General features: G+C 45.3%; 2 protein-coding genes across 3 annotated transcripts in view; one reads left to right on the top strand and one right to left on the bottom strand.

The window, feature by feature from the left end:
* The window catches only part of LOC8042888 (bromodomain-containing protein 8), a 47178-nt gene extending 30137 nt beyond the window's left edge, over positions 1 to 17041 (bottom strand). The window contains exons 1-10 of the mRNA XM_029991639.4: positions 16967 to 17041; positions 16577 to 16670; positions 16445 to 16514; positions 16340 to 16389; positions 10256 to 10369; positions 10112 to 10192; positions 7817 to 7880; positions 6927 to 7010; positions 6335 to 6452; positions 2262 to 2355 (exon numbers count right to left, since the gene is read on the bottom strand). Of these exons, the coding sequence (XP_029847499.2) occupies positions 2262 to 2355; positions 6335 to 6452; positions 6927 to 7010; positions 7817 to 7880; positions 10112 to 10192; positions 10256 to 10369; positions 16340 to 16389; positions 16445 to 16514; positions 16577 to 16670; positions 16967 to 16982 (785 nt within the window). The 5' untranslated portion in view covers positions 16983 to 17041. The remainder of the gene's footprint in view (positions 1 to 2261; positions 2356 to 6334; positions 6453 to 6926; positions 7011 to 7816; positions 7881 to 10111; positions 10193 to 10255; positions 10370 to 16339; positions 16390 to 16444; positions 16515 to 16576; positions 16671 to 16966) is intronic.
* Positions 17042 to 17276: 235 nt separating this feature from the next.
* Positions 17277 to 24292, top strand: part of LOC8042889 (armadillo repeat-containing protein 8) — a 40775-nt gene continuing 33759 nt past the window's right edge. Inside the window, exons 1-2 of one of the 2 annotated variants that reach the window (XM_029991641.3) lie at positions 17277 to 17752; positions 22549 to 22622. In XM_029991641.3, coding sequence (XP_029847501.1) covers positions 17726 to 17752; positions 22549 to 22622 — 101 coding nt within the window. In that variant the 5' untranslated portion in view covers positions 17277 to 17725. The remainder of the gene's footprint in view (positions 17753 to 22548; positions 22623 to 24292) is intronic. The other variant, XM_029991640.3, reaches the window with a different exon arrangement.

The raw sequence follows: 24292 nt of genomic DNA, 5'->3' as shown, positions 1-24292 counted from the left end.
AGCAACCAAGGACGTCATGAGGGAGGTTATTTTTTGCTTGTTTTTGTCATTTTAATTTGCCTATAACTTTTAAAATAAAGCGAATTTCGAGAAAAGAAAAGTTTCACTGAGTTACTACGTTCAGTGCGCTCAGGTTCGGTGCAAATTAAAAACCAGTAAAAAAGTCTTTGCAGGGCCCCTTTAATAAACTGGCCAGCAAACCTTCAAGTGAGCCAAGTCGCCGAAATCTGCCAACTCTAGCGTGCGACGTGAGGCGCAATCGTCAGCGCAGTCAATGCGACGGAGTTGAAGCGGCCAACGTTGAGCCACTATGTCAGAGGCATGACTACGTCATTCTCACGTTTTGTTTGTTTTTACTTCTCAGAGCGAAATTGAACGATGACATCATGAGTTTCTTCTCCCAGTGTTGGCTGAACGGCGTCCACGTGATCACCGTAACGCGGATGCGCTAGCTTGCGCTGCCCCGTGCGCTTCGGTCTGTTTCTCCGCTCCCCTTCTCCTCTTTCGTCTTCTCTCCTTCCCCCTCTCCCCCGGGCCATCACCGCCCACGCCATGCGAAGCGACCTGCCCGCGTCGAGTGTCCTGTAACTCGCGCCCCCCCCCCCCCCCCGCCTTCCCTCCCGAACGTCACAAGACCACGTGGTTCGACGTGACGTGGCCATGACTCCGACGACGCAAGACCAATGTTGCCTGATGCAAATGAAGTTTCGGTTTCGGTATCAGCTGATGCTTAAATTAGGATTACACAAATAATATTCCACATTTTGCGAATCCAAAGACGTAGAGCTGTTTAGTAGTGCTTTGTGAAATGGAATCATATGTAAGCCTACATTTCTCGGAATTGAGCAGAGTTGCCCTTTAATTGCTGAAATTTAAAAGCTTTGGATAGGTGAAGCAAGCGCCACCCTACTGGACGGGTTCAGCAGTATCCATCCATTCAATACCCCCCAGAAGGGCCTGTGTATTACATCATCGCTGATCCCTGAGCAGTCACAAGCGGCAAACTCGTTGAAACTCAACGAGAGTATGGCGCGCAAAGCGGCGGACGCGGGTGTCTTGGTGTTGCCGCATGCTAGCATTGCGCTTGATGCGCGACGCTGAAAGACGCGTCTCGATGTTCGTCGTAAGGAAAACTGTAAGGTGCATGCTCGTAAGAACAAAGCGAATTGAGCCAACGACTCTGCCGTGATGTGTCGCAGCTATCGCTCTGACTGTACTGTGAATGAACACTGGACATTTTTTTTAACACTGTTCCAATTTCACTCCTACAGTAATAGTTTTAAAAACTTTCCATGCATGGAACTTTGAAATAATCTTGATGGGTCTACACATGTGGTTTCACATGATGACTATTTCAGTAATTACGAAATGTCACTACCGAAAAAAAAATCTTGAGGTGTAACTGCAAATAATGTTCAAAATTCTAACTGGATTATAAACTGGGAAGATGGTCTCCAGTCTCCAGTGGATGTGGACTTCCTGTACAGGTAGTCTTAAAGACAGTTGGTCTGTTATTGGATCTGATGAAGTTGGCAAATAGTTTTGCTGGGAAAGTAACTGGACATGACCACACTACCAACACATCTGACTTGGACCCTAACTCAAATGTCTAATCTAGTTTAAGAAATCGGAAACTCGGGTGCTGCAACGCGTATCAGTATATTTATGTGGTCTAGAATTCTTGTTTTACAACACTTGGAAGGTGCATCGAAATATGCGCTGCCATTAATTAATGCAGCAGTTGCGTATAATACATAGAAAATGGCTGTAGTCCAGACTATTAACAATTAGTCGGCTTCTTCGAAAGAACCAAACCGAACAGCAGCGTGAAACAGTGACCACGAGTGCCAAGCAGGGAGTTCCGTGGAACGCTCACCAAGAGGCAATGCCATTCCTTGTCGACACAGAAAAGTACCAGCGTCTGATACGGGGTTCAAATCCAACATTACATTATTCAAATCAATAAATGAAAGTTTAACATATTTTTGCAACACTGTCGACCTAGAAATAAATTGGGGGCCCAAGCAATTCATTTGGCTCAAAGAGACAGAAAAATTAACTTTGGGTCGACGACTCATACCAATAACCCCCCTTCGAAAAAAAAAAAAAAAAAAATGTAACAGAATGTAGGAGGGTCGTAGCAAGCACACGTCAGTCGCACATTGTGCCAGTGACTCCTGGCAAGGCTGGCACAGTGACCGGTCAGCGACTCACAGAGTCAGAAGCGGAGCCATCTCAAGGGAAAACCGCCAAAAGCTCACCTGGCTCGGTGAGGCCCACTCAGGAAGGCCAGTGACGGCAGGCAGCCACCTGGGGTGCTTGGGGGTAGCTCCAGCAGCTTCGACAGGGTGGGTGCTGCACCGCACACAGAACAGGCTCACACAGGGAGTTGGCTTCGGGTAAACGCGCGCTTTTGGTGCAAGACCCGCCGGAAGGGGACGTAAAGGCAGGCATGCGAGCTTCAAAAAACTCGCTTCTCATTGAGCCCTAACAAGCACTTGGGCCACATCAATCGCCAGCGTACGTTCTGGAACTGGTACTGTCGTAGTGGAACAAGTGCCAGACGAGCCTTTTAGCAGCAGCTATTTGAAAAATTTGAAGTCTGGCATTGTCCGAAACCTCGTGAATAGTGCTCTGAAGAAATCATGTCTGCATTCCGTTAAGGGAATGGTGAACCGAAATTTGGATTTCAAAAAAACAATGCTGGAGATGTAGGCGGGACACTACAATCCCTACAACACTACTAGTAAGGCGATATCTCGAATGGACGGCCATTTTTTGGAAAAAGAAGTCGAGATTGAACCAGGCCGACGAGGCGCGTGACCGTCAAGATACCTAGTTTCCTCCTCTCTTTGCTTCGCTCCCTCAAGGCCGCGAGGCGGAGAAGACGCGAGGCCGTTCCCTCTCCTTCTCGGAGAAATACGACGTCAATATTCCTGCCAAATGCACCTCTTTTTTTTAAATATGGTCATCCGTTCGAGATATTGCTGTATGAGTGATGTTTTGGTGTTTGTAGCATCCCGCTGCACGCTTTTGCCGCATGTTTTGGGGAATCCATATTTCAGCTCGGCATCCCTTTAAGTCCTCGCTATAACATTTTTTTAATTTTTTTTTTATTGTTTTGGTGTGGCTGGTTATCCGAAAGATTATGTTTTCAAACAGTTACTGCACCTTGTTTCCTTTAGAAAGAAGAGTCAGGGGGCTCCCAAACAGGCAGTTCTTCCTTTTTTTCCATCGCATCCATCTCAAATCAGTTAGCAATCGTTACGGTGTCGGCACAGTATCAAGAATGATTGTAGGCTAAATCGATTGACCTCGTTTGTTTTTGTGAAAACTACATGTACAGAACAGCACAGAGCAAACTATGTCAATTCTGTGCTCGGTGTACTGTACAGAATTCCTTTTGATTGTGGCTTATGCTACGTTGCCTCAATGACCGATTAGCCGAAAAAAAAAAATAATGTTGCGTTAAAGGGATAATACAACAAAATTTAGGCGCATATTTCTTGGTCTATTCGCGTTCAAGGGAGCCCCAGTATCACATCGGACACACCAATCTCTCGTTAAAAAAGACACAGAAAGAAATTTTAAAACAAATTAAACGATTAGCAAAGAGCACCTGTTCTATATTGCTAACGCCTCGTTTGTAATGCCCGTCTAGGAACCTTGACAGCTAGTGACGATATCTGTCTCGCCTCCAGCCTCCACGAGAGAAGAGGGGAAGAAGGAATTCCCCTCTCCCCAAGGCTTTCTTTTGTGCATCCCAGATGCCGCTATTGTCCCTCTACAAGATTATAGAAGATTAACCCGTCACTCAAAATTTGTACAAAAGCAGCTTTGGGGTGGCCCAATCGTCGGCGTGCTTCGGCCGCTTTGGTGATTGGAACGGCTAGGACATCCTGTTGACGTCAGCCTCGTCGCAGCTTTGCTCGTCCCAAGACAATCTATGTCACGATTGCACCAGATGTTACATGCTCACCACTGGCTGCTCTCTGAGCGCAACGATGGCCGGGGTGGGCCGTTTATAAAGAAAAATACAGCCATCTTGCTCAAAATACAAACGTGCAATTGTCACTCGTGGATATTGTGGATCATATTCAACCTATTTCTGAACACGACAGGTATATTTCTGTGTTTTTTTTCTGGCATCAAATATGCAAAAGCAGTTTAATTTAAAGAAAAAACAGGCCATGCGTCGTGCATTTACAAGAAAAATTACTGCTGGTGTTTTCGTTTTTATCTATTTACAACCAACAGGAGTGGGTACAAAAATCAAGCAGCCTAAATGTAGCATTTCACCTTGCTTCACTTAAAAAGTTTTTGTAAAGAAAAATATTTTTTTAAAAAAAGTTTTAAAAAGTAGTTTAATTGATTGTGGAAATGGGGCTAAATATATATATATTTTTTTAGGCCAATCAAAATATCCACCCCAACATGCATGTTCAATTCAAATGAATCACCCTGCAGTTCTCTCTCCCGGCAGCTAAAAAAGCTGAAAGAGGGATTTTTTGGTCACATGACCGAAGCAGAGGGCAGGACGCACCTAGCATTCCAGCCGATTCTGCTCAGAAGATGTCTGCCTTGTCTGTTGTTTTCTTTAGTTCTCACTTAAGACGACCTTCCCAGGAATTAACTTCACATGCAATTCCTAAAGTACACAAATGTGTTCTTTTTTTTCCCTTATATTTTCAGCCTTTTCACCCTTTTTCTGAGTGAAGAACTGAAATCTAATAATTGAAGCGAAGACATAATTACGGCCGCCATTTGCCTGTCTAGGTGTCAATTGTTTTGTGCTGCAAAGTCAAGGCTGGCGCAGTTTCCACAGTGCTCTAACGCAGTCAAAACATCTTGTGCGAGCACGTCGCTTGGTTCAGAGTCTTCTTTAGATGAAAGTGCGTGCGAATGAGACAAGACGAAGCCACATGCTCTCGTAGCAGTGCTGAGCTGGAGCATTGTGGAAGCTACGCTAGCCTTGACAACATAGCAGAAAATAGTTGACCGCGCAGAGTTCTCTTCATACACCAACTCGCATTTACAAACTGGAGTGACCCTAGCCGCATACCACCGGCTCCGTGTAAGCGCGATGGAGTGTGGGCAAGAGGCACAGCGTCCATCATCAACAAACCATTGGAATGGTATGTTGTCGGCATCAGTGCGAGTCCCCATGCTCTTTTTCGCACTGGAATTGTTCATTCTACGTCTTCAGAGCAATGCCTGACTACTTTAGTGACATCAGCGAAATTAATGAGACTCGTTACACCATCTTTGTGTAAAGAATGTGACATGCGGAGTTTCATTCCACGTGAACGTCCCAGAATGGACGCTAAGGCCTTATTAACACGATGAGATTCTTCTTGCTATTTTCAGTCGTGATGACACTTGAGCTGCAAAAGCGTGAACGGTAGCTGTGATGCGCGACGTCAATACTGAAAACTGCAAGCAGGATCTGACCAAGTGAATCAGACATAACAAGTTGGTGATGGCCACTAGAAACAATGATCAACATCTCCTTGTATCTCTCTGTTTACACCGAACCTACTTACCCCGATCTTCAAACTTACCAAGTCTTTTGAGGCCCGCACTTACTTCTTATCGCAATCACCGGGTCAATGTTTGGTCACTGAGTCTCTGTTGGCTGAACGAGCAGACGACAATTTGAACAAGCAGACGAATTTGAAAAAGGAGGCGACAGTTTGAATAATCAGACAGCCGTTTGAAAGTGAAGACGGACTAAACGTCAAGTTGTCCGAACCACTGGCGAACCGCCAGTGGTTTGGACAACTTGACGGTTTTCCCGCATTCATGTTGAAACAAAGCAAATAAATCTGATGACCACAAGTATCAGTGAATTTGACCCAAAGTGCTTCCTGCGCAAGCAATCGTGGTCTGACGCCGTCTGGTTTTTCCTTTTCTCCTTTTCACGGCACCTATCCACGTTCTCGGGCGAACTTAGCGGCCAGATAACACATAAAAACTGATCTTCACCTTCCTGGCTCTTTTGGCACAGCCTCAGTCGTGGCGTTTTGACGAGAAGGCAGGCGTTAGTCTGGTTTCTTCTAAAACAACACAGAAACGTCCGTCTTGCCCCATGGCGACCTCCGCTCACACTCCCATGCCGAAGTACGCCTGAAGCGCCACCACTGCGGCATGACGTAACAGAATCGAGTTGGTGTATAGGTACCTTGTACCCCAGGAGGCCGGTCACGCGACCAGAAAATCCCTCTTGCAGCTTTTTTAGCTGCCGGGAGAGATACCCGCATTCACCAGTGCCTAAAGAGTCCCCCTAGGCCCTGGTGAAAGCCCGAGAAAGCAGCTTTCTGGGAAGAAGCCTCACCTGAGGTGGTGGCCGGTGAGCGTCCCCCCTCAGTGCGGCTGGCTGCCGGAGGCGACAGGGAGGCCAGCTGACGGGCAGCCGACGGGTTGAAGAAGCACGGGCTGCTCTGCTGCGGCGCCTGCAAGCAAGACGTCCGCGGCATCCACTCAGATGCCCGTGCGCAAACCTATTCGAAAGGCAACAAAAGAGCCGAGGAATTCTCAACGACATTTTAAAACAATAAAAAAAGGTTTTCCTTTTAACGGTGCACTTCAACATTTCGTATGCAGTATAACAGCAAACTGCACCCAAACCGACTAACACAAGTGTGACACGCCCGTCCAAAAGCGGACTAATTTATCCCACGTTGTTCCTGAAACACAAGTGCCTCGGGAACAACGTGCCTAGGGATACACGAGGCCGGAAAAATTGAACGGATAAATTTCCGTTTCGGGACCCTCGCCATTATGAGGCCCTTGATGCAGTTTCTGCAAACGGGCTTCCCTGCGGGCCGTCTTCGTTCAGTGACAAGAGAGAGGAGGCAGGGAGGAACGGCCCTCCGAGGACCGACAATCTCTGGGAAGCCGTTTGTGCAGCCCGTGGCTGAACGTACCGTCGAGGGCGACTTCAGGAGCGACGTGAGCAGCGACGTCGACACAGCCGGGGTGGAGCGGCCTCGAAGCGGGGCCTCGTCCACCTGCGCACGAGCGGCCCCTGCACACCCCGCCCGGGGCAGACGCACCCGCCCGCACCCGGGCAACAGCCGTCCCAGAATACGAGCAGGGTACCCAGGCATTGCCCAGGTTGCATACATCCGGTATCTAGTACTTTTAATGTTTAAAACATAGCAATTCGACTCAAAACGGCGGTAACTTTGTTTCATTCTTCTTACCGAACATACACACTCATTGTGTGGACAAAAACGAAATCGCGCCTTCTTGATTACGCTAAACAAATTGTGTAACCTCGCGTAACCTCCTCCCCAGCATTTGCTCCGCTAACGTGGAAAGAGTGGAGGGCTTTGTAAAACAAGCTTGACCCGTTTTCTTATTTTTTTTTTTATTTTTTTTTACTCGCAACAGGGCACAGACTGAAGGTGTTGCAGTGTTTGCAAGATCAACTTTATGCACTATCTATGGGAAATAGTTGCTTACAACATTGTCAGAATTATTTCGAGCTCACAATAAAAAAAGTTGTATGTAAAAAAGTAAAAAAAATATATAAGTAGTTCAGAAGTGTTCTAGGACTACCTAATAAACGGTACCAGTGTGCCGGTAGGTTCAGTAAGCGGGTACAAGAGATTGCGACACACTCAACAAAGTCGAACGCAAAAGTATGAACCAGTCTCGAAATGCGGCCATTGCACACACTGCGGGAGGCAAATAGAGGTGCAGCTCTCGTTTCTTTCCTCACGATTCCCTGCTACAGCCTGGAGAGTGCAATTCAAAAGCAAGTGGCCCGTCGCGAGTGTGACTTGCCGACGCTCAGGGGCGTGCCACTCACCTCGACAGAGAGTGGCGCATCTGGCTCCGTCCAGGGCGCCGTTCGGGTCTCCTCCTGAGCCTCCCTGCAAGTCAGATTCCACGACCTTTAAGGACCCAGAAACCGCATAACCGTCATTTTAAGAACAGCAGCGAGGAACAATGCCACAGCGGTTGCCATGCTTTTCCGTTTCGATTAGGCCCAACGTCTGCAGCAATTTCTTCTATCCCTTTGACGGTCGGGTTTCTTTCTCCCAAAAGGTGTTTCCCAGAGACTGGGTTTCCTTTCCACAATAGTATAAAAAAGGCTCAATGCGCGTTTTTTTTCTTCTTAATTATCTAGCGGGAGCACATACAATGTTTGCAAGCTGTTCAGTTTTAGAAGCATCGAGTGGAAATATTGAGGGCGAAAGTTGTCACTCTCTCCATTCGCTTTCATTTTGGCACATCCGCTTCCGTGACATTCCAGCGGTTTCAGATTCCAAACTGGAGTTGCGGAGGTTCTTTATCAGATGGTAGGCTCTCATACTTTGAATCCAATTCTGCCTTACAAGTCTGAATCCAAAGAGCTGGCGCTTTGATTGCCACTACTGTCAGAGCAGCCGCCATGCAAAGCGACCATCTCGCGCATATCACATGCACAGAGCGTCTAGTTTTAAAACTACAAATAGCCCTAGCAAAGTGAATCATTGAGCTAGTATAGTGTTTATAGTTCACCAGACATAATACACACCTTTCGCGGTGCGCAGTTTCACGCTCAGGCGGGCACTTTAAAACATGTAATCGCCGCCATACATGTTTGGCGACGACCGTCGAAGGGTTCAGCAAAGGTATGCGAAAAGTCAAAACTTGAAATATTTTGCGCGTTGTGCTTGCTGTTCTATTCGATTTGTGGCACACATGCGTTGTTTCAAGTGCTCAAGATTTTTTGCATCAGGCTTCACTGCTGTGCACCGGCGTGCTAGGAAAAACGGCTCGGTTGGCTCGATAGTCTTCAAGATTTGGTTCACTACTGTAGGCCAGCCTTTCTTGGCTGTAATTAGAGTTCGATCCTCGATTTTAAAGAAAAATGCAGTAAAACAAAACCTCAAGCTGTATTTAAATAAATGATGTAGTCACAGCTTTGCTTGCCACATTACATTAGGTTTTGCCCAACTCATCTTATTAGAGCCTTTCTTCCTCGATGCAAGTATGTCACACGTTTCTCAGGAAATAAAACTGTCCCCTTTTGTAAGTATGCTATCTAAAAAAAGATTCCCCACAGTGGCTTTGTGTTGTTTTCTTTGTGTTGTTTGCTCATTTGTGTTGCTGTTCGAAGGAGAGAGGGCGCTCCATTGAGCCAAGAAAAAAAAAAGTGTGCGCTGGGCAAGCGTTTGCACCAATACAACATGGCTTCGGGCTGCGGAGGTGCGCCTGAGCGAACGAAGAGAGGGACACTTAGCGTTTGGGGTCACTTTCCACAACACATCGCACCCACTGAGAATAACTTGACACGGGCATGCAAAGTATGCACAGCCAACAAGAAATGAAGTGAAACATGGGAATGCCGACAGTGCAAGGAGGCTCTCCACCTTCCTAAATGTTTTTAGTGCTGTCGCACAGTGAAGAACTACTGAAGATGACGAGAAGATCAGAAGTCCTGATTAAGAGCAAGATACCACACCTTGAAGTCAAGGAAATGTTTTTGTCTTATTTTGATGCAAATTGCCCATTTAAAATAAAGTTTTGCTGACTGTCCCTTGAAGAAAAAATATGAGTAGTCAAGGGGTTAACTATCCATGCTCAATTTGCAGTAAACAATTTGATATTTGCATTGCTCTACCTGTAAAGCCGACAGTAAGGAAGTAGGGGGGTAAATATGCGGGAGTAATGCGGCAAATCGGAAGCGCCAACACATTGGTGGTCCCAAGAAAAAAAATGAGCAACAGAAAAAAAAAAAAGAGAAAGAAAGCAGATGAAAGGCGAGGCATGTTCGTTTTGCCGCCACGTGTCGAGTTGTTAGAGTAATTGTCGACTTCATTTTTCTTTTCTTTTTTGTACAACACACGACGCCGACGCGTTTATGCAAAATAAATCTAGAAAACAACCAGGTACAGACCTTGCAAGAGGTGATACCGTTTTTTGTCTACTACTACTAAAGCATCGCCAGCAATACGGACCCACTGGGACTACCCATGTCTGCATCTCTGCCCCCCGTTTCGAGCGGCCGAAATGTGTGGGACCTTTCCATTTCGACAATATCTATGGTAGGTAGGCCTCCCGGAGGCATTCTCCGCCATCTTGGTGCCCCACTGCAGTCCACCCAGGAGTGCCTTACTCCTTGATCTGGTTCCAGAGCTGGTCCAACCGGTCATCCAGCTGGCCTGCCCGGAGGAGCTCCACATCCCGCTTGAAGCGCCTGCCGGGGAGAGAGCCCCGTGAGCCCAAAACATGACCCAGCCTGGGGCTCCCCACTACCCACTTGTGGCACTGCTGCTCCTCCTCAATGAGCGCCTTGAGCTCCTCAATGCGCTCCAGCGTCAGCTTGCGCACAATCAGGGCCCCCGGGATGTCCATGTCGCCCCCTCGCTTGCGCCTGCAACGACCGTTCTCTCCGACAGTGCGCTTGGCAAGTGCCGCTGGGCGGCGGGAAGGACAGAGATGCCATGCACCAGTCTTATGCTGGAAACTAGAGTCGCTGAACATGCTACGCTTAGAGGATCGGCGCTCCACTACTCAACTGTCTCCTGGGCGCTCCCCTTTTGATGCTTACTGTAGAGCGGGTGCAATTGGCTAGTTAGTTTAAAAAATGGGGCTTCCCGAACTCGAGATATATGGTGGCAGAAAGCTTAGGGAGCATTGTTTTGCTCTGACACGCTGTTTTGAAGTTTACGAAGAACGGAAAAGTGTTCCTGCAATTTCAAACCAAGATGATAACTGGCAGCCATGACTTTAACCAACAGGACGGCTGAAGTTTGAATTCTGAAGTGCAGCTTACTCAGTGGTGGAAACCACGCCGTTTCATCACAAAGTGGCTTCCAGAACGCACTGCTCCCCATACACCAAGCTTGCATTCTAATCCCGCATGTATCCCTATGCCAATCACTCCGTCCCGGACAAAAAGAAGAATCCACGACATTCACGTCGCCCGCTGCAACAATGTTTTTTCGGTGCTTCACAAGTAAACAATAGGCACGTTCCTGTATTACGGTTTCTACGCATCTGCCATGTTTATAGAACCCGTTCCTTTCTGTGTGCGGCTTTCCAACATCATAATTTGCGACGCACTCTTGCCTTGTTAGAGTGATTTCAAGCCTTCGATGCAAGAGCATCACTCTTACCATGTCCAGCAGCCACCATGCCACTGAAAACAGCCCACATATTTACTTAATGTAGAGATCTCTAATGCCAAGTACCACAAGCACTCCCGAAATTCCCTAACACCCTGCGGCTTTCCCACACCATAATATGGAACACATTCTTTTCTCAATAGAGTGATTTCAAGCCTTCGGTGCAAGAGCATCACTTTTACCGTGTCTGCAGCCACCATGCCACTGAAAACAGTCCGCATGTTTACTTTATGTAGAGATCTCCAACGCTAGGTAGCACAAACACTCCCAATATTCCCTTCCATCCTACAAAACACAAGTACAAATACCACGGTATAGCGAAACAAAACTGGTAAAATCTGTCCGGTGAACACAATCGCAGCAATGAGGGTGTGGTCCAGATACACGGGTAATTTTTTCTCAAGAAAATAATTTAAAAAATAAAGGATGTTAGAAATCAAGAAATTACGAATTCACGATGACGTTTTCCACCACAGCCGACGTGGTGAATAACAGGCGATTATTCATTTCATCACACGTGGTGACTACGGGTGATTATCATGCCAAAACTATTAATAACTGGTCCTATATCATTCGTTTTCCGAAAAAGTTATATAGTTTTCTTGCAAACATCATTTAAACGAAAATCACAAAGTGAAACGAAAACCTTGCCTGAAGCAGGCAACACTGGTCTTGCTTGTCAACTACTAGACATCACATGGTACGGAGACGTCGGCTATGACATCAACCAAAGCGGTGGACGGCGCCCCACTCTTTTTCTCTCGCCCGTGCTGTGCGCCTCAAAAAGTAAGAAACAAACAATTCTTCCAGTTGTTGACATTCCGCGCAGTGCTGGCTGTGTCCACACAGCAACATTGACTGCACTGCTCGCTAGATTGGACGGATTTTGGTGACCATAGAGCCTCTCTGACTTCGTTGGCCGCCGGATTAATAAACTTTGAGGCGAAATTGCATCGTAATATTTTATGTGTAGGCTTTTCAGATGATACAATGTAAGACTGCATTGTTTTCTCAACATCGAAATTTGACCAGAGTATCCTTTAAATCTCTTAACTGGGATGCACCAGTCAAGCAAATAAAATCATGAAAACAGAATGGGCCAAAGTATTAATGGCAACTGTCATTAAACACAGCTGTTGGCGCCTAGTTTGCAGCAGTTGCCAAAACAATATTTAAAAAAGAGAGCAGAGCATTGCTGGTGGGCAGCAATATACACTTTCAGTAAACTCTTTTTACATTGTGTACAAATATCTCTTATGATTACATATAAACTCATTTGTTTTACAATCTATGTTATTTTTAATTTCAGTGCAGATTCCTGTGTTTTACATACATATATCGTATAGTCATACCTTGTTATGTACTTCGCAATACTGTGGTTTTTGAGCACCTTTCTGAGCATCTTGTTTTGTTCTGTTTTGTCGTGACGTGCAATGGAACACTGTTTTGTATATTGAACTGTAAGGGACCAGCGCCGCTGCAGGCTTGACAGCCTTTTGCATTAACCCCTCTTTCAAACCTAGTCAAAAAAAAAAATTGCAGAGCCCTTTCATGTTATGTGAAGACGGAGGACCAGCGAAGCTGTAGAGAATGAATTCTAGGATGAACTCGAGGACGACGTCTAGAATGGCCTCAAGGACGACTTCTAGGACGACCTTGAGGTTGACGTCTAGGACGACCTCAAGGATGACATCTAAGACGACCTCAAGGATGACTTTTAGGATGACTTTGAGGACAACGCCTAGGACAATTTCTCAGATCACCTCAAGCACTCAAGGACCTAGAGATGATAACAAGAGATCAGTACCTCACTATCTAATAATTCCAAGGAAGGTTGACTCACGCTGGTTGCCCCTTCTTTTTATTTTTATTTATTCATACTTGCCACGACCAATGGGGAGTTTTCTGTTAACATCTGCGGACACATATTTTCCCAGATACTAGCGCATAACAGCTTCGCTGTTAAAGAATTTGCTTTCGACTGCTGAAACAATTTACATTAAAAGCTGAACATGCATGCTTGTGGTTGTGTATAAAATGCTTGGAACCAGACAGATCTTGCTTGACATCATGTTTCAGCTTTTGAAACACGATTTAAACCTGAAACGCACAAAAACAAGCCAAACTATTTAGAAGGAAGGTGTGAAAATGACTGCACCAAAGCTTCTTCCATCGGATCACTCTTGTGCCTATTTTCGTAGACCAGATGTGAAGTATGCTGACTACTGAGCTCGCAAACCACGCTCAATTTAAAAATAATTCTAAATATGCTGGAACTTTAAAAAAAAATGCTGCATTGCTGCAACCGCAAGGCCAAAGGACTCTGAACAAACTGCAGTGTCAGGAAAAGTGAAACGGGCTGCCCCGAGGTTGCCAAGGGTTCCGGGTTTTCCGAGAAAACGGAAAAAATCCCAAGGCCTATGTGTACGCATGGTTGAAGCAGCGTAAACCATTTTTGGTGGTGTATACGTCAAGGTATCGGCAGTCAGGAACAATGTGTAGCCAGAAGTTACCCAGCATTTCAATTGCAACACACTGCAATTTCGTCGCACCTTTGTCTGCGACAACAATACAGGTTTCATAGCTGAATAAAGATATTTAGAAGGCCACCAAAACGCTTTCTGGTTTGCCAACAAATCTCACCAAACAATTGCGGAAAAGGCCCGTTCAGATTAATCCAAAAAAACTCCCAATATTAAAGATTACAATGACAAAAACTAAAACAAAAAAGCTTTTACTGGTCTCGGGAGAGCCAAAGTCAAGTTTTATCAGTGGTCTTATTCTCGGTTCCTTTCTAACCTCAAACCACCCAATGGGCTAATGTTGCCATACATCTGGCTCACAACAAGCCAATCGAAGCCTATGCATTGTGCTAGCCACTGTTCTGGTTTTGAGTTTAGACCACTGCTTGGGTTTCTTACAGGGAGCAGTGTTTTGAAAACAGTGGAAGCTATGAGCCAACAAATTTCAGGGAAGGGTGGCAACACCTGCGAGGAGGACGTTCGTCCAGTCAGTTGGGAAGCCGTAAACGTGGCAGAAATGCATAAAGATGAGAAGAAAACAAGAGCTTTTCAGTGACTGTGCCCAGAAGTTTGCCAATTTCAAGGATCTAGTGAAGCAAACGTTGTTGGCTCGTTTTGTTCTCAGAACTGGCAATGGCAAGGTCGTCCCAAGAAGTGCAGAGCATCTGCAGCCACACGCCACACCTATAAATTTCCGAGACCCTTTTCAACCATTGGTCGAACTGGACACAAAATGTTTTAGATGAAATCTGACAAAGGGTATTCACCCAAAACACAATTCCTTCCTCCTTTCACTGCACACTTTTTTTTTTTTTTTTTCTATTGCGAGTTTTTGCACCCATGTTCACATACCGGATATGATATTACTGATGCTTTCATGAGCAGATTATATTTCTTGTTACTTTGAATTATCATGAATTGGGAATATTAAAAATTTAAACTCCGGTAACCATTCAATTCCTGAGAATTGGGAATTTAATGGGGATAACTGACAAATAATAAATATGTGATAAAAAATAAACCGAAAAAATGCCCTTCGAATTTCACGAAAAATAAGCTCAGAAAACCAGAACTGATGATGGTCTTGTTCGTGGCTTACGTCAAAAGACTTTGGGGAAGGCAGGCTTGGGGGTCGAGCGGGCAGTCTGAAAATTGACTATGCCGAGCATTTGTTCCGTGCTGGAGCGCGGAGACTGGAACGAGCTTCCAAAGCATTCATTTGACACCATGAAACTGTTTGCAATCACTTGGAAACAAAGTCTACAGCCCAAAAGAGCAAACCCCTGCCTTCCCCAGGCATCCCTTTTTCATTGCTGCCAGTAGAGGTTTTCACCTTGAAAAACACGGTGAGGACCAATATTGTAAATTGAATAACTTTGCGAAAAATTTATTTTGGCCAAATATTTGGGTTATTTGAATATCGGTTTTTGCATCAATTTCATTTGCCGATTTCACAATATTTGCAATACTAAATACCATACCGGAAAGGGTGAAAGCAGGGGATTCAGAATACATAGTTAATTGGGGCGGCTCAGAAATTCGCTGAACAACTCCGGTCAAAAACGAAATCAAAATAAATTATTGCTTCAATGGCACAAAATATAATCACAGGCGAAATATTACGTCAAAGTGAAGTTGCATACTCCACTAAAACCAAAACCAAATTTAAAGATGTGACCAGCTGCTCTTTAGCAGGTGGCAAGCGGGTTAGCTTTTAGTCAAGCAACACTGGGCGACGTGTACCGCAGCACCACCGTTCAGCTGATGATCACAGTTGCCATCCCTCTCTCGCAGAGTTTCGGGTTTGCCATAGATGCCCGAAACCAAACTTTGAGCCATATTTATAAAACTGCACACAATATCGGAAGACAAAAAAAGCCATACCTTGTAATTCAGGGGCACCGACTCAGCTGAAAACAGTCGTAATCCAAAATTCGAAAATATTGACCGGAGTTGCCATTTAAGATAATCATTTGAGCGAGTGAAGCCACTTTTGCATCGAGGAAATAATTCAATTTTGTCCTTAACAAGTTGGACATGTGTTTACGGTGACCCTCTTGCATTGGGAAGCAACCATCGGGCAACATGTTGTTGTCACCCGACAAGCAACTTTGTCAATTTGTTCTTAGAGAACCGGATAACACCCTTTCAAACTGCACAGCAAACACGCAAATACTCCGCCATGTTGTTTGTTAAGCCCCATTTGTGAGTGGCAAGGTTTCGTCGAAAGTTAAGCCATTGTGAAAATTTAAACTGCTGGCGATTGCAATTTTAACGACGGTTCGGCTATTTAAGCCTCCACCTTCTCCACAATCACTTTTAAAGGAACACGATGAAAGCACAGATCAAATCATCTCAGCTGCGCATCAGCCAGGCCCATAGTTGGGTAACTGCTTAGAGAAAAAGGTGACTGGTCAGAAGCTCCCATCAAAACTGCATCGCTGTGAAGAATGTGTCATCCAACAGTCTGCTCTCGTTTGGTAGCTGAAAACCGTGACAATGCGGCAATATTGCTACTGTCGTTCATGCCGCGTTGCCGTTCCTGTAATGTGACAGGACTGCCAAGCGCGAGCAGAAGACAAACAAGTTGACTGACTACTGACGAACTGGATCTGTCGACGAGGCCGCCGTGTTCTTCAATGTATGCCGGCTAGGTACTACCACACAGCAACGTAGCTGCGAGACGGTACTTACTTAGGTGACTCGACTTTTTCCAGGAGCTCGGAATACTGCAGGGCACAGTTCTGCGAGAGTCAAACGCTGGTGAGTGTGCTGAACGTCCGCGAGTCGCCCACGTACCTTCTGTGCGAACCAATCATTGGGCCGATTTTTTTCGCCGAAAGGCCGGATAGCTCTGCTCACGGAAACCCTGCAACAGACACGAAGCACACAGTCGGCGTTTTTCTCTCGAGATGGGCCGAGCTAGCGCACCAGTTTTGATCTCCGCTTCTTAAAACCGACGAGGCCAGGCAGAGCCTTTCCCGTATAGACCACACGTCGCTCGTAGTTTGTTTTGGACGAAATTCTGAAAATAATCACATCCCACAACGTATTCGTCACAAAAGTTGAAGTAGAAAAGAAATTCCAATTTCCTTTTGAAATGCGCAGCACTCAAGTCCCTCGAAGTGACAGACCGGCGCTTTACCTCCTCAATAACATCGCACAATTTGTTTCACAGAAAACATGCCAAGCGATAATATTTAAACACGAACACTTTGACGAAAATCTATTAGGTGATAAAGTTGTCATGTTTGTTTAGTAAAGGACCGTGGATGGAGTTTCTTTCGTCCGATTTTATCGAGCGAGAAGAAAAATCCCTACTTGTTGGACCCGCCATCTTCGTGTTCACTACTCTGAATCAGTGTCGCCAACTGTTTTAAAACATTTCGCCACATTAGTGTTAGATGCTAAAAAAGAACCCAAATGCCGCGAGAGTCTAATGTGAATAATTCTTGGTTAGCCTTTAAATTTGTGCTGAAATTTAATAAAAACTAAAAGTTGTTTTTTTTAATTAGGAACGCTGGAAGATAAAAGAAAAGAAAACGAAACGGCAAGATTGCGAACTTTTTGAGGTTCAAGTTCGGTCACGTGTTTCGCATATATCTAACGTTTCTGCAAAAATTCGACAAGCGCAGTCGTTTTCGGTGGTGGTCGTGAGCTGTGCTAGAAGTCGGGCGTTGTAAACCTATCACGTGACTACGCGTTCTGAGTAGCCTTTTTTGCGGTTCATCGTCGGACAAAACCAGGACAAATCGGAGAGGCGTAGTCGAACTTTATGTTTCGAACCTGGTCGAACTTGAACGCTCGAACCTCGACTGTCTCCACGGGTTTGCGACAGACTTGACATCGACTCCGATAAAGTGACTCAAGTGAACTCGAGCTCGAGTCGCAGGCATTGACGGCAAAATTGAGCCGAAAAGTATTCCGCATGATGCGTAGGGTCGATTGGTGATTCTAGGACCTCCCGCTCTCCCGTCGCCCCTGAAACGCTGACCCTTGTTTTGGTTGGAAGTGTGGCTGTCTGCTCGGGCGGGTGTGCTCACGGTTCTCTCCTCGGTGCGCTCCTGAGAGTCCGAGAAGATGGTGACCATTCATCAGTCATATATGGTAAGGGTTTTGTGCGTCGGTGAATGAATGCTGGTGGGCACCAGCGTGTCTGCTGCCCCATTTCTGGTGGCGCAATGCGTCGACTGCGCGCGAGCTGCCCACGGTCGGAAGGGTCCCCTATTCACCGCGCGACCAAGAGACTTCTGTTGGGGGACCTCGGTGCAGCAATGGGTCGTTGAATTTTCAGAGTAGCGGGAACTGACCATTTCGCCAGCGTCGACGATGCTCTGTTAAGTGCATGCTTACTGCGCCAAAGGCGGTATCTGCTCGTTTGCCTTTTCGCCGCGAACTGCTGGCTTGGACAGCAGTTGAAGGAATGTTCCTCTGGGCGGAACTGAGGCGCAAGCAAAGCGACGTTGAGTACGTTTCCGAGCCCTGTACTGCCTCGTCAATCGATCATTCTTGCTCACACTCTTTAAGTGTGGGGCCATGAGACTCTGACCACCGAGACTGCCGGTGCGCGAAACGGTCCTCCGGCCTTTACTACAAAAAAAAAGAAAAAAAAAAAAGAAAGAAGCTTTTTGGTACAGAGCAGCTCTTTTTGCAGCGGGTCGCTGGTATGGTCTCAGCCTCGCACAGTCAACTTTTCAACGTTCCTTCAACTGGTTTCTGTAAGGCCTGCTTTGAATGGGGCAATTTTTCACAGCATCCTGACGTCGCTAGAGTGCCTTCATGTAAAGCATGAAGGCACTCTAGGCGTCGCAACACCAGCAACATGGGCTCCCCCCAGAGACCGCAAAAACTCGAATTGCTACATTTTTACCATCATTGTCATTAAAATTGTAATATTCTTGCATTATTTGAATGCACAGTTATGCGTTAATAATGTGTGTTTATACCTTTAAATGGCATTGAGAATACCAACTGATTTCCCTCAAATAATTTAATTGTAAAAGTGATCTATTTTGAACAAAAACCGAGTTAAACCCTTTATCAGTTATCATCATCAGCACCACAGAAGAGGTCACATGAAAATGATCCCGTCTCCGATTGGCTGCTCCTGCTTTAAACGTCTTGGGGTCGTTAGCAGTTGCTTGTCCGTTTCGAGCCAGACTCGATGCCAGCAATAGACCTTTTGCACATGGGGCCTTACTTTTGCAAAGCGTGCAGCGCCACCTACGCCGCCAAAAAGTATTCCAAAAATTCAAGGTACAACCGGTTGTAGCCGACAGCAGAGGCGACCTTGGAGATAACGGCAAGCAGGTGAAGGCAGGCGAGAAACAGCACTACCCTTTCGCTTTCTTCAGTGTCGCGGAGGGTTATGGCACTTTTCACGTCGTGTTTTGGAATTTTTTTAAAAAGGTCTATTCTTGTCGCAGCGCGAGGATCTAGGGAATTATAGGGAACAACTAGCCAGCAACCCCGAAAATGCTAGGAAAATTGACCCATCTGAAGGAGACCTAACGTTCCAGCACTGAAAAAAATAGCCTTTGGCAACTCGCGTCGCATGATGGTGCTTATTACGGTACCTACAGGAGTTGGATCTGTCACTCTGGTCGTGAGCCGAGTGCTCGGCCCAGAGCAAGTGATGCTTTGTTTCAGAAAGAACTGCCACCACAGAGCGGTAAGCTTCTGCTGGTCGGCTGAGCACTTGTGGCGGCCGGAGGGTAGCTGCTGTGTGGTGACACAGTCTGCCTGGGGCTAGTTCAACCAACCAAGAACAAAAGAACTCTTGAGCACCCCTATATGTTCTAAGATGCAAAGCGGTGATGGGGTGCTTGGGGAGTACTTTGCGATCTAGCCTATCTGAGCCTTCAGATCTAAAATGAGATCAATGCAACCTATATGAGCCCTCAGATCCAAAATGATATCATCGCTGCAAGTGGGAGAATAATTCGAGACATTGTGAATCAACTTAACAGGGCACACTGCTTGACGTTACTGGCAGATGAGACAACAGATCTCTGTGTAGTGTTGTGGGAGATACAAGTGGTAGCGTAGCATGTGGCTTCATAACAGGATTTTCTTGCATGACTGCTCTTGAGGAAAAAGTGTTTTGTAAATCCGCACTCATACACATGCACCTTTCATAGCTCTGCTAGGATGGCGTATAACTATTTTCAACTATTCTTAATTGTTTTCATTTCAAAGCAAGGAACACATGTCGGTTTGCATCTCTTATCTTCAAGACAACCCCTTGTAGGAGAGCTTCGTGGAATTCGTAGAGGAAAAAAGGGGAGTTGATACAATGTAAGGCCGCTAACATGACTGGTCACTTGAATAAAGTTCAAGCAATCATTCAGCAACAGCATCCAGCCGTTATCTGCATTCCTTCTTCTAGTCACTGTCTGAACCTGGCGCCCTACAACTCATGCACTCTCCCGGACATCTGCAGTGACGTTGGGACAGTTTGGGTGGTATACATTAGGGCTGGGCACTTAATCGATTAGCCTATCGATTAATAAGTTAATGCTTTAGTCACGATTACTTTCTTTAACCGGTTAATCAATTAAATTTTAATTAACAAAAAAATTAAATTCAATTGTTTCACCACGCAGACATGGATGAGAGCACCTGTATGAAACTTAACTTTAGGTAAAATTTTGACCTAAAGTAAACTGTGAGAGCGAGATTTGTAACTCCAAACAAGTGGAGAAGGTTATACATGTCCCAGCCACTTCAATGCCATGCGAGTGTCCGTTTAGCACAGCAGAGACTATTGTGAACAATGAAAAAAGTTTGCTATTGCCGGGGAATATCAACAAACCTATTTGCTTCTGCGGCTGAGGTAGGTAGTAATTTGTGGGTGTGGGTGTCTTGATTGTTCTAACTACACTTCAAGGTTGATTCGAAATCCGAAATTGTACATTGCATGGTTTTTCACACGTTCAGCGAAGGCAAAAAATTTAATTTTAACTTTTTCAATCTATTATGCATGGGAATGAACGAAACCGATTAATTGATTAATTGATTGATTAAAGGGTGGCTGTTAATAGGGTTAAAAATTTTAATCGACGCCCAGCCATTAATGCATTCTTTCAGAAGTCTGCACTCAGGACAACTGTACTAAAAAATATTTGCAGCTTGTTTTGGTCGTACCTGACAAAATTCCATCACTGTTTGCATTCCATTAGAAGTTGATAGTACATAGAATACATGCGAGAGTTTTGTAGAAATTTATCCTGCATTAAAAACGAGTGCATGTTGAAAAGAGTTACACGCATTTGGTTGGTTGGGTGGCACAAAGTCGTTCAGACATTTGTGGAACTCCTGCCTTCAGTCATTGAGGTTCTTGAGGAACTTCACAAGAGAGGCAGCACGAAAACGATCATGAAAGCTCACCAGCTCCTCATGTGCATTCTCATATCCTCATTTATTGCGACAATCGTAATTGGTGCTAAACTTGTGTCACTGACACTTCAATTGTCAGTGGAGCTCCACTGCTCAACAGCCGACTTGATGCAGGTAATCGACCCTTATCGACCAAGTTGAGGCCACTGTCGTCGAGCTGTTAGAGTGTGGGTACCGACCGTGGAACAACTTTGAGAAAAAAAAATCTACCTCGCTTTATTGCCCGTCAAAGACCGCTTAATAATGTCGCCGTGTCCACTATGGAGAGGTGTTTCAGGGTGTTCGTATTTATTTAATTTCTTATCATTTCTGCATGCAACTTTCGATTCCCAAAGCAGAAAAGAACTATTGGGCTTCTCTGTGCTCTTCTGTCTTGAGAAACATCGCTGAAGCGGAATGAAAGACGTTGATATTGAGCAAATTGCCACCGTGTATGGAGAATTAGCTTTTTTTAAATAAACTGATTGGGGAAGTTCTGGTTTAGGCACAGGGGTGGAGGGACAGCACCGTTCGGTATATCTCTGTTGTAGAGGCAGATTGTTTTTGCCCAAAGGCCTTGTACCCCGACATTCATCGGTTGCTGTAGATGAACGTCACCGCCGAAGCGGGATATTCCCTTTCAACGCTCTGAAGGCTGAAGTCATACCTTGGAGTTTCAGTACTGTGGAAGTGCGCAAGAGGTTGTTCCACTTCCGACTGTTACCAAAAGGTTCAAGTTGAACCAGAAAGCAGCTCCGGTGGCTTCGACTGAATGTGTAGTCCACGCAGAAAACAGAAAGCCGGTCTTTATTATTTTTTTTTTCTTGCATTCTTTTTTGTAGAACACGCAGGCAGCCAATTTCCCTGAATAACCTCCTAGTGAATGATTTAGCTCAGAATGCGATAAGACTCGAAATATGTGATGTGCACAGGGACAATGAGCATGATGTTTCACATACTCATTGTCCCCTCCGCATCTATTCATTCTTTTAAAATTTAACTGACAGAGCCACATGTGTGCATTTTTATGTTGGGTTCATAATGAAAAGAAGAAAGGAATCTTTATATTTGTGTGGAACACAAATATAATAAATATTATTCTGTTTGTACTGCTTCTTTCTCTTTCCCCTTTCCCATCCAATGACTCCAGCAAAGTAAAAGATAACCTTAAAAAAGTTTTAGCTGTTCCACTGGTCACCACTTTGAACATTGACGACTCGGTCAATGAAGGAATAGGCATACCAAGGAACCAATCAATGTATCATTCCCTCAACGCTGGCGGCTAAAAGGAACCTGAAGTTTGCACGGGCTTATGAAGCGAGCATGGGGATTGATTGTAAAAGTATTAGCAAATGTGGTTGCCAATAGCATCTCTCAATTGGATGGTGATGCGTGCCATAACAGCATCATTTGCCCAGTGTTTATTTGGGGTCAAAAGGGTTCCTGGCTATAGACAAGTGTATTTAGCAGACCGTGGGTGCTCTTAAGAATTGGTATCAGGCCCACAGCAAAGTGCCTTTTCGCAGGTGGTGGAGTGCAACCGATCCTACATTGACCTCCTATTCTTCCATGACCCGGAGAAGTGTCTGGAAGGAATCATGTGAGTGCGAGATTTGTTTCGCTGGTCCTACAGGCATAGCAGTGCCTCAGAGATTTGCCTCTTGCAGAGTTAGGGTCGATTCCCCATGTTGATTGCTTGGACAGGAGCACACAAAACCTATGCTTTGCTCTTGCTATAAAGTGCAGCTTTCCCACCAAAACTGGTTGCTTTTAAAGTGTCCTAAAGTTAGACTCCTGAGGACTTTTGCCATGCCAGCGTATGTGGTCGTGTCTGTCCGCCTAGGCCTGCTTGCCTCCCAGGATGCTGCCACGAGGAATGGAATTATGCGCTCAGAAATAAATGCCACGCTGTGACCTACTACGGTGGATGAATGGCAGAGCGCACAGCATAGGAAATGTTTCTTTAAAAGGGGGCTCTTATGGCCTGAGCTTTTGGTCATACACATGCCACGTACGGCTACCTTTTATACAATCAAGAGATCCCATCATGCAAACACTGCAAAGAGCCCATGTCAGTTGTATGCTTTCTTGGTTAAACGTATGAAAGAGAGGCAGTTATGCATTTCTGATGTTTTTAACAAATGGGTTTCATTACAGTTAGCCCTCCTGCTTGGAGAGCAAACATTCTATCCTCATGGTCACTTTTCCCCATCAGGAAACACTATATTGACTGTAGCTTTTGTAAAAGATAACATGCTCATCACTTTTCTTAATTTAGGGTATGGAACTTGGAACCTTTGGAAACTGATGCCTAAAGCTAAAACTAAAGCTGAAGAGGTTAAATAAAAACAGCTAGAGGCAAATTTTAGCATATTTTTATTCAGTGAATCTGAATATGATAACGATTTGCCTCAAAATTACTACTAAATACGAGAAAAAACAACCAATAAGTGTGATGTCAATTTCTGAGCTTTCGGCTGCCTGGTGCATATTGCTCTTATGGGTAAGCACGTCCAAGTGGAAGCCTGCTGAAGCTGTCTTTATGCACACGTTGCACGTGGTTGGGTGGCCAAGTGTGTTGGCACACTGTAGCTCAGATCATGTGGAGTGAAAACTCGTTTTGCAGAACCCTGATATCCTGGGTTCTATCTCTGACCTTGCTCGTCACTGTACCGCCCTGCGTTTGTGTAATCACTGCTGTGTGGTGCACATCAAAGACCTCAGGTCATACTGCAATGGCTAAATTTCTCATATGGCGGAGACGGCAGATGTGCCTTGGGGCAGACTAACTTCCTCTCTGTAAACTTCTATACAACAAATTGTACTTATCACTATCACATGAGGCAGTGGTTCTCAAGCATTGATGTTTCACGGACCCCTTGTGGATCGGCGGATTTGATGGAGGACCTCACTCGTGATGAGGGGAAGGGTAAGGTATAGGTTAATTATGATGATAATTTAATACACAGATATAACTTAGGGCTAGTGTGAAGTAGACTTTTCTCATTGACATACACACGAGAAAACTCACTAAGGAATTGGAATGTTTCTTCTCATTTTTGAAAAAAAAGGCAACTTTTATTGCCAAGCTTAACTGATGAAACGGGGCTTCACGGACCTCAAAGGGTCCGCGGACCCTCATTGGAGAACCACTAACCTGAGGCATCGCTCTGAACACCATGCTTGCGATTGTGTGTACTCAAGCGTTAGTGCCTTCCTGGCAAAGGAAAACAACCCATGTGAGGTCTGTGCCACCATCTGCATGGCTTA

The sequence above is a fragment of the Ixodes scapularis genome, unplaced genomic scaffold (genome assembly GCF_016920785.2).
Source record: "Ixodes scapularis isolate PalLabHiFi unplaced genomic scaffold, ASM1692078v2 PGA_scaffold9__187_contigs__length_104089568, whole genome shotgun sequence".
Taxonomy (NCBI): Eukaryota; Metazoa; Arthropoda; class Arachnida; order Ixodida; family Ixodidae; genus Ixodes; species Ixodes scapularis.
The sequence above is the reverse complement of the archived record's forward strand: the minus strand, read 5'-3'. Positions and strand labels throughout refer to the sequence as shown.